Source organism: Astatotilapia calliptera, chromosome 7 (assembly GCF_900246225.1).
Source record: "Astatotilapia calliptera chromosome 7, fAstCal1.2, whole genome shotgun sequence".
NCBI lineage: Eukaryota > Metazoa > Chordata > Actinopteri > Cichliformes > Cichlidae > Astatotilapia > Astatotilapia calliptera.
Window position 1 is genome coordinate 53,677,873 of NC_039308.1, and position 11,192 is coordinate 53,689,064.

The 11,192-nt window shown below is 40.0% G+C and overlaps 1 protein-coding gene across 1 annotated transcript; it reads left to right on the forward strand.

The window, feature by feature from the left end:
* LOC113024960 (RNA polymerase II degradation factor 1-like) lies at positions 1 to 2,457 on the forward strand (the record flags this gene model as incomplete). The annotated part of the gene is made up of 2 exons (XM_026172260.1): positions 1 to 126; positions 2,398 to 2,457. Coding segments are annotated over 2 exons (186 nt in total), but the record flags the coding sequence as incomplete, so codon positions are not given.
* Positions 2,458 to 11,192: the final 8,735 nt, after the last annotated feature.

Sequence of the window (11,192 nt, forward strand, 5' to 3'; positions counted from 1 at the left end):
CAACCACTGGAACACCGCCCACAACAACCACAACAGGAACACCTCCCACAACAACCACCACAGGAACACCTCCCACAACAACCACAACAGGAACACCTCCCACAACAACCACAACAGGAACACCTCCCACAACAACAACTACATTTTCACCTCCCACAACAACAACCACTGGAACACCACCCACAACAACAACCACAGGAACACCTCCCACAACAACAACCACAGGAACACCTCCCACAACAACAACTACATTTTCACCTCCCACAACAACAACTACAATTTCACCTCCCACAACAACAACCACAGGTTCACCTCCCACAACAACAACTGCCACAGGAACACCTCCCACAACAACAGCGACAGGATCGCCTCCCACAACAACCACCACAGGAACACCTCCCACAACAACAACCACAGGAACACCGCCCACAACAACCACAGAAACAACCACTACAACACCTTGCAATGACTACGAGTGTACATGGTCATCCTGGAGTAATAAGAATTATCCCAGTAGTACTCCAGATGGTGGAGATTATGAATCCATCGCTAACATTACTGATCTGGACCTGAGTGTGTGCACAAAACCTGTGAAGATACAATGTAGAGCTAAAGATTTCCCAGATATGTCGCTGGAAGACTTAGGTCAAACTTTAATATGTGACCAACAAGATGGACTTATCTGTCATAACAAAGACCAAGGTTTTCCTCCAAAATGTAATGACTATGAAATACGAGCTTTATGTTGCCGTTATACTTGTGTGTCTACCACAACAACAACTGTATCCACAGAAAAAACAACCACAGGAACACCTCCCACAACAACCACAACAGGAACACCTCCCACAACAACAACCACTGGAACACCGCCCGCAACAACAACTACATTTTCACCTCCCACAACAACAACCACAGGATCACCTCCCACAACAACGACCACTGGAACACCGCCCACAACAACCACAACAGGTTCACCTCCCACTACAACAACCACAGGAACACCTCCCACAACAACAACCACAACAGGAACACCGCTCACAACAACCACCACAGGAACACCTCCCACAACAACAACCACTGGAACACCGCCCGCAACAACAACTACATTTTCACCTCCCACAACAACAACCACAGGATCACCTCCCACAACAACGACCACAGGAACACCTCCCACAACAACCACAACAGGAACACCTCCCACAACAACCACCACAGGAACACCTCCCACAACAACCACAACAGGTTCACCTCCCACAACAACAACCACAGGAACACCTCCCACAACAACAACCACTGGAACACCGCCCGCAACAACAACTACATTTTCACCTCCCACAACAACAACCACAGGATCACCTCCCACAACAACGACCACTGGAACACCGCCCACAACAACCACAACAGGAACACCTCCCACAACAACCACAACAGGAACACCTCCCACAACAACCACAACAGGAACACCTCCCACAACAACAACTACATTTTCACCTCCCACAACAACAACTACATTTTCACCTCCCACAACAACAACCACAGGAACACCTCCCACAACAACAACTACATTTTCACCTCCCACAACAACAACTACAATTTCACCTCCCACAACAACAACCACAGGTTCACCTCCCACAACAACAACTGCCACAGGAACACCTCCCACAACAACAGCGACAGGATCGCCTCCCACAACAACCACCACAGGAACACCTCCCACAACAACAACCACAGGAACACCGCCCACAACAACCACAGAAACAACCACTACAACACCTTGCAATGACTACGAGTGTACATGGTCATCCTGGAGTAATAAGAATTATCCCAGTAGTACTCCGGATGGTGGAGATTATGAATCCATCGCTAACATTACTGATCTGGACCTGAGTGTGTGCACAAAACCTGTGAAGATACAATGTAGAGCTAAAGACTTCCCAGATATGTCGCTGGAAGACTTAGGTCAAACTTTAATATGTGACCAACAAGATGGACTTATCTGTCATAACAAAGACCAAGGTTTTCCTCCAAAATGTAATGACTATGAAATACGAGCTTTATGTTGCCGTTATACTTGTGTGTCTACCACAACAACCACTGTATCCACAACAAAAACAACCACAGGAACACCTCCCACAACAACCACCACATTTTCAACTCCCACAACAACAACCACTGGAACACCTCCCACAACAACCACAACAGGTTCACCTCCCACTACAACAACCACAGGAACACCTGCCACAACAACAACCACTGGAACACCACCCACAACAACAACTACATTTTCACCTCCCACAACAACAACCACAGGATCGCCTCCCACAACAACGACCACAGGGACACCTCCCACAACAACCACCACAGGGACACCTCCCACAACAACCACCACAGGAACACCTCCCACAACAACCACAACAGGAACACCGCCCACAACAACCACAACAAGAACACCTCCCACAACAACCACCACATTTTCAACTCCCACAACAACAACCACTGGAACACCTCCCACAACAACCACAACAGGTTCACCTCCCACAACAACAACCACAGGAACACCTCCCACAACAACCACAACAGGTTCACCTCCCACAACAACAACCACAGGAACACCTCCCACAACAACCACAACAGGAACACCTCCCACAACAACCACAACAGGAACACCTCCCACAACAACAACTACATTTTCACCTCCCACAACAACAACTACATTTTCACCTCCCACAACAACAACCACAGGAACACCTCCCACAACAACAACTACATTTTCACCTCCCACAACAACAACTACAATTTCACCTCCCACAACAACAACCACAGGTTCACCTCCCACAACAACAACTGCCACAGGAACACCTCCCACAACAACAGCGACAGGATCGCCTCCCACAACAACCACCACAGGAACACCTCCCACAACAACAACCACAGGAACACCGCCCACAACAACCACAGAAACAACCACTACAACACCTTGCAATGACTACGAGTGTACATGGTCATCCTGGAGTAATAAGAATTATCCCAGTAGTACTCCAGATGGTGGAGATTATGAATCCATCGCTAACATTACTGATCTGGACCTGAGTGTGTGCACAAAACCTGTGAAGATACAATGTAGAGCTAAAGACTTCCCAGATATGTCGCTGGAAGACTTAGGTCAAACTTTAATATGTGACCAACAAGATGGACTTATCTGTCATAACAAAGACCAAGGTTTTCCTCCAAAATGTAATGACTATGAAATACGAGCTTTATGTTGCCGTTATACTTGTGTGTCTACCACAACAACCACTGTATCCACAACAAAAACAACCACAGGAACACCTCCCACAACAACCACCACATTTTCAACTCCCACAACAACAACCACTGGAACACCTCCCACAACAACCACAACAGGTTCACCTCCCACTACAACAACCACAGGAACACCTGCCACAACAACAACCACTGGAACACCACCCACAACAACAACTACATTTTCACCTCCCACAACAACAACCACAGGATCGCCTCCCACAACAACGACCACAGGGACACCTCCCACAACAACCACCACAGGGACACCTCCCTCAACAACCACCACAGGAACACCTCCCACAACAACCACAACAGGAACACCGCCCACAACAACCACAACAAGAACACCTCCCACAACAACCACCACATTTTCAACTCCCACAACAACAACCACTGGAACACCTCCCGCAACAACCACAACAGGTTCACCTCCCACTACAACAACCACAGGAACACCTCCCACAACAACCACAACAGGTTCACCTCCCACAACAACAACCACAGGAACACCTCCCACAACAACCACAACAGGAACACCGCCCACAACAACCACCACAGGAACACCTCCCACAACAACAACCACTGGAACACCGCCCACAACAACAACTACATTTTCACCTCCCACAACAACAACCACAGGAACACCTCCCACAACAACCACAACAGCTTCACCTCCCACTACAACAACCACAGGAACACCTCCCACAACAACCACAACAGCAACACCTCCCACAACAACAACTACAATTTCACCTCCCACAACAACAACCACAGGAACACCTCCCACAACAACAACTACAATTTCACCTCCCACAACAACAACCACAGGTTCACCTCCCACAACAACAACCACAGGAACACCTCCCACAACAACCACAACAGCAACACCTCCCACAACAACAACTACATTTTCACCTCCCACAACAACAACTACAATTTCACCTCCCACAACAACAACCACAGGTTCACCTCCCACAACAACCACCACAGGAACACCTCCCACAACAACAACCACAGGAACACCGCCCACAACAACCACAACAGGAACACCTCCCACAACAACAACTACATTTTCACCCCCCACAACAACAAGTACAATTTCACCGCCCACAACAACTACCACAGGATCGCCTCCCACAACAACAACCACTGGAACACCGCCCACAACAACAACTACATTTTCACCTCCCACAACAACAACCACAGGATCGCCTCCCACAACAACAACCACAGGGACACCTCCCACAACAACCACCACAGGAACACCTCCCACAACAACAACCACATTTTCACCTCCCACAACAACCACCACAGGAACACCACCCACAACAACAACCACAGGAACACCGCCTACAAAAACCACAACAGCTTCACCCTCCACTACTACAACCACAGCAACACCGCCCACAACAACCCCTAAAATAATTACAAATACAGAGGTAAAAACATCACCAATAACAGGAAATCAAACCCACTGTCAGTGTAAATACCAGAATCATTCATTTTTTGCTGGTAAGTTTTGTGCTTCTTTCCTCGTTGTTGTCCATGCAATAATTATTTAGTTATTAAACTTTATTTTCTTATTTTGCCTTTCCTTTTTATAAAACTTTTTTTCATAAAGTGTTTAAAATATAGTTTTTTTTATCCACGTCCATTGAGGAATAATTAACCTTTTGTGCAGAAACTTGAAGTGGCCACAGGAAAATCTAATAATCAACTCTGTTGCTATTGTGGCCAACTCACAATGTTAACAACTGTACGTTTTACAATCCATTATTAGTTATTTAGCTCTAACTCAGTTCTTATTGTCACATAGGTACCTTCATGTACAATAAGACTGATGGAAAAGGCTGGTGTTACACTGCATATTGCAATTCATCATGTGGTACTGAAATCCGTTCCCAGCCATGTAACTTTACAACTCCACCAACTTCATCTATTCCCATAACGAGCCCTCGCACTCCAGTAACTTCAGTAACTCCAGAAATCCCAGGCTGCCTCTTTCTCAATCCACCTAGAAAGGTATTTGAATTAAAATATATTGGTAAAGAAAAAATCCACTGCTGTCTTTACTAAGTTATTTAGGCTGAAATATGAAACAAGGTAAAATTTATAATTTTATGCAATGTAACGGCTTTGCTAGCAATTCCACTGTGGTTGCATTTCTCGGTGTTACTGAAAGTTCTTACTGAAAGTTTACAGCAAAATAATTTTTTAAACAGCCTCTGCAACATTTGTGGACATACAGATAAGTGTTAAATTTAATACATCCGACGTGATTTATAGTGTGTATCAGTGTGTATGCCTCTTAGGCTAAAATATAATGTAACTCATGTGTAATTCATTTCTAAAAGCACTGTTTTGCTCTCATCAGAATGGTGAAACCTGGCGTTCAAACAACTGCACCACAGAAACATGTGAAAATGGAAAACACATTACAACACATGTGCAATGTAATGTAACAAATATTGTTTGTGAGAATGGGCAACCACCAGTTAAAGTTTATGATGAAAATGGCTGTTGTTTCCACTATGAATGCAAATGTAAGTTTCAATAAAACCCTTTTAAAATTCCACATATCAAAGCTGCTAAACATGTAAGTAAATTACAAAATTATCTTTTGTTTTGATGCAATCTCAATCTAATATTTGCAGGTGTTTGTGGTGGCTGGGGAGATCCTCATTATGTGACATTTGATGGACAATACTACAGCTTCCAAAAAAATTGCACTTATGTCCTGGTTAAAGAGATCACACCTCGACACAATTTTAAAGTTTATATTGAAAATGTAAACTGTAATCCCACTGGAACTGTGACCTGTCCTAAATCCCTTATTGTGTATTACAAAAACTATACAGTTATTCTAACACAGGAGAGAGGAGCAAAGACTGTGAACAAGGTGGGTATCACTTAGACAAAGTGTCTTAAAAGTACTGACATTATAATATATTCAAATATTATGCAGCACCATTGAGATATTTCACTAATAGTAATTAATGCTAAAATTCCTTAGGTATATGTCAACGGCAGTCTTGTCACTACTATGTTTACAAATAATGACATGACCATCACAAATCAAGGAATTGAGATGCGGTTAACAATCCCAAAAATTGAAGCAGTTGTGATGTTCAATGGTCTTTTATTCAGCGTAGATGTACCGATGACTCTTTTCTATGGCAACACAGAAGGACAGTGTGGTAAGCTAATAGTTGAATGTCTTAAAGTATTGATCGTGAAAGTTAAATGAGCATAATATGGTAGTAAATAATGCTAGAAATAAGTCTATGTTCTAATTAAAAACCTATATTTACAAGTCAAATTTTCCTTCACGATCTGTGATTGATATAACATTCTCTTCTGCATTAACAGTTGCAGTTTTATTGAACTTGTGATGGTGCTGTTTGTAGCCCATATGATTAAAACATGGGCTACTGTATCGCTTAGTAAAGAATGCCAGGCTCATATACAGGCTGATAGTCAGTTTGTCCCTGTGTTTGGCTGTAATCTGTATAATGTTAACATTTCTTTTCGCAAGGTACCTGTGACAATAACACAAAAAATGACTGCAGACTGAAAAATGGTCAGATTTCTCCATCATGCTCTGACATGGCATATGACTGGCGTGTATCTGTCGACAATACGCCATACTGCAATGGGCCTCCACCTCCACCTCTACCTTCACCTTCACCTACAATATGCGTCAATAGCTCACCTTGTGAAATCCTAAACAGCGAGTACGAATTTACAAAATAAACACATGTTAGTTCCATCAGTGAGACCACTGGAGTAATCTTCTTTATTTGACATTGTGTTTTAAGGGTATTCAAGGAATGCCACAAAGTAATACGTGTACAACCATTTTATGAAGCCTGTAAATTTGATGTTTGCTACACAACTGTTAATATGGGATGCAGCAGTATTGAGGCATACAACTTGATGTGTGCTGAGGCATCTATCTGTGTAGACTGGAGGAATGCTACTAAAGGAGTGTGTGGTAAGACAGAGCTTTTTTTCTTATTTTTTCTTTTTTAACCATAATGTTTTAGATGTTTTCTAACCATTTTCATCTTAAATACATATTTGTTTCTTGTAGAATATAAATGCCCAGACAATAAAGTCTACAAGCCTTGTGGGCCAACTGTTGTTCAAACTTGCAATGCAAGGTAATCACTACATTATCATAACTGCACCCAAGTAACACTAAACACAAAGTACAGTTACAGGTGTGATAAGAGCACTCAAAGAGTGCAATTCCCCACAGCGAGTGAGGCCTATACTAAAACTTTGATGTTTTATATCTTTTTTTATATTAAAATGTCCTCAAATGCTCAGCTAACCTAGGTACTCATGTCTCCAAAAGCCTAGTTTGTTGTTGGAAAATTTGAAGACTATCCATAACAAATGTGGAGAATATAAAGTTTTTACTGATTTTCACATTTGATGTCACGTTGACTGGATTTTTTACCCAAATTAAATCTGTTATTGGTATCTACCGTCACACAAAATGTAAACGTATCTTAAAAACTGTGAATGCTGGACAGCTAACAAACAGACAGACAGAGAAACAAACAGAACAGATTACATCATCCCCTGGGGAGGATAAATACAATCAGTCTTGAACTAACTGAAAGTTGAATGCAAAGTGGTATGAGATGAAAAACATGCATCAGTTTTAGTGACATTTCAGGTCATTATTTGTAGTAACAGATTTCAGCCTGAACCAAAGGGGACTAAGTGATGCTACTCCTACTCCAGTACAAAAGTACTACACTGACATATAATTATAAATTCTTGTTCTATTTCTGAAGTAATGATACCTCTTAACTGACTTCTTATTTAGATACAATGAACAGTTCTCTCAGCAATGTAATGCAGAAGGTCCCCAAAACAAGAACTGCAATTCTTTTGGAGAGGGGTGCTTCTGCCCAGCGGGAATGACTTTGTTCAGTTCAACCTCTGATGTCTGCGTCTCCTCTTGTAAGCATATTTTCTGTTGCATATTAAAGAAAAATCTAATGTGAATCTTTGTAAGTATACATGTGAGCTGCTTGTTTTTATGATTTAAGGTTGCGCTGGACCTGATGGCAAACCTAAAGAGGTAAATACTATGATATTCTACATATACATTTTCAATTATTCACAGTGTATTTGTTGATGTTGTGTAAATAATTCTTTTTCATCACCCATATAGCTTGGTGAAACCTGGAAGATTGGTTGTCAGGAATGTGTTTGCGATAAGAACACTTTTAGTGTGGTTTGTAAAAATGTAAAATGCGCTACTCAAAATCCAGTAAAGTGCACCGAAGGTGAGGTGCTGGTGAACAAAACAGTGGACTGCTGTGTGACACCGACATGTGGTAAGTTGTTTTGGATATCACGTATCCTCTTCTGCATGAATCAAAGCAAATATGAACAGTTCTTCAAAATAAAAAATTAAAATAATATTTTAGGGCACAGTTTAACATCATTTAACAACAGCAATAATCAGCTCCTTAGATTAACTGGGTTTAGAAAAGGATTTTTTTTTGGGGGGGGGGCAGCTGCTCACTCACTGAGCTAAACTGGTGCCCAGGAATATGCCCTTTAAATATGATATTTTTAGCTCATCTAGTTGAAGGACCTTCATCTGTCTGTCTGTCCATCCACAAATCACAATGCTCCTCCTAAAGAGGAATTGAAACTTGCACACAATGATCAATTTGGTCTATAAGACTAATTTTGCTCAAGGTTAAGGTTGGGTTTTTTTTTTAGGAAAAAACCTGTGAGTTGCAGCTGATTTTGAGCCAGATGAGCTACTGCTAAATATCATTGATGTTCTGGATCTATTTCCATTTTTTTTAAATATATGTTTTCCAGAAACACCTGCTGTAAAATACTCTAATTCATTCTGGATTTTACTGGTTTGTTTTGTTTTATATCCACTAATGCTGGAACTATTTCCACCAACAGAATGTAACACGAACACGTGTCCATTGCAACCACATTGTGACGTGGGATTTGAATTGAAGGTTAACACCCCAAAGGATAAATGCTGCCCTGTTTACAGCTGTGGTTAGTGCAACTTATAGGTGTTGTTTATTCAGTGTGTGAAAAGTCTTAAACTTTAATCTAATTATTTTTGTGAACACTGTCTTATTTAGTGCCCAAAGATGTTTGTGTCTTTAATAATACCGAGTACAAGGTAAGGAAAAATTATAGTGAATATTTATATTTATTTATATGTATTTTGGAGGGTTTCTTTAAAGGCAATATTTATATTATGTGTTACTATTAAAACTGTTAAAACATTACTTTTTATTTTCACACACAGCCTGGTGATAATTTCCACAAAAGCCTATGTGAGCAATGCCTCTGCACTGAAACCAAGAATTCCAAAATGGAGCTGAACAGCTACAAGTGTAATGAAGAACAGTGTTTAAAAAATTGTGACAAGGTACTTTTTGATGAAAATTTTTGTATTTTCATTCATTCTGAATGTGAACCACTAAAATTATATGTAAATAAGGTTTTTAAATGACCTCACATTTTACATCCAGGCTCATTTACTCACATACTTTATTTTTTGAAATCTAAGATGAGTGTGTTTTTAAAACAGGTGAAGATTTATGTAATTTATGTAGTGTATTATTATTGATATGTTTGAAGACCTGATCTAAATATTGGAAAGTGCTGCCCTAAATGCTGTTGCTGATTTGTGAAATCAATCTTTAAAAGGGTTTTCATTTGTTCACTTCACAGCTAGCTATTCACATAGTTATGTTGATGTGATATGCTCTGACTTTACATGTCTATCTATAAAATATTTGTTAAATATCTGATAAATATAGTTTTTACCAATTCAGCAAACCTTCTACTCAACCTTCTTAAGTAGCAATGAGAATATTTCTGGAAAATAATATTGCTCTAATATTTTACTATTTGAGTATCACAGATCTAATAGCTACCACAATCTGCTAAATGCCACTTGCAGGATGATTATTAAGTATTTTGTAACTGCTGCCTACTAATCATGCTATATGTCGATTTAACTGGGTGAAGTTTCAAACAATATTAAATGTTGTATTTTTTAAAAAAAAAATAGGGCTATGAATATACGGATGTGCCTGGGTCATGTTGTGGAAAATGTATAAGGACAAGCTGTGTTGTGAATGTCCCAGACGTTTCTTCTCCAGTAATTATTAAGGTTGGTACAACATAATTGAAACACTTAATGAGTTGTGATATGAAAAAAATATATTTTTAATAACTGACTACTGTTCTTCACAGCCTTCTCAAACTTGGTCAAAGGATCAGTGTACCAAGTATGACTGCAAGCAAGTGAACAATGAATTTGTAGTTTCTGTACAAAAGACAACATGTCCCCCATTTGATCCCAACAACTGCATTCCAGTGAGTACAATCCTTTAAAAGCAGAGGTTTTGTTTCTTACAGCCAAATATTGACACTCAAAAAAGAACATTTGAAAGATTAGTTAGTTTCTTTCTTTCTTTCTTTGATTTTGTTTTATAATTATAAAATACAATTCCTAAAATTGTAATTTTGATTTAAATGTATTTAAAATGCACAGAAGCCAAAAACAGTCAATGTAAACTACATCCAAATAAAAATATGCATCATTAAATTAAAATAACTGCAAAGCCAAATTTTTTAATTAAACAGAATCAACCTGCTATTGGGTCTTCCAACAGTTTTTTATACAAGTAAGTTGTGTAAATTGCTAATGTTTACAGTACAAACTCCCTGTTTTGCAGGGAACTGAGCAAACAGATGCAAGTGGTTGCTGCAAAATTTGTAAGTATTAAAAAAAATCACATTACACAGTATTACTATATATTTTTGAAAATGTAATTTCATATTAATATATGCCTTCATAAATCATTTATAAC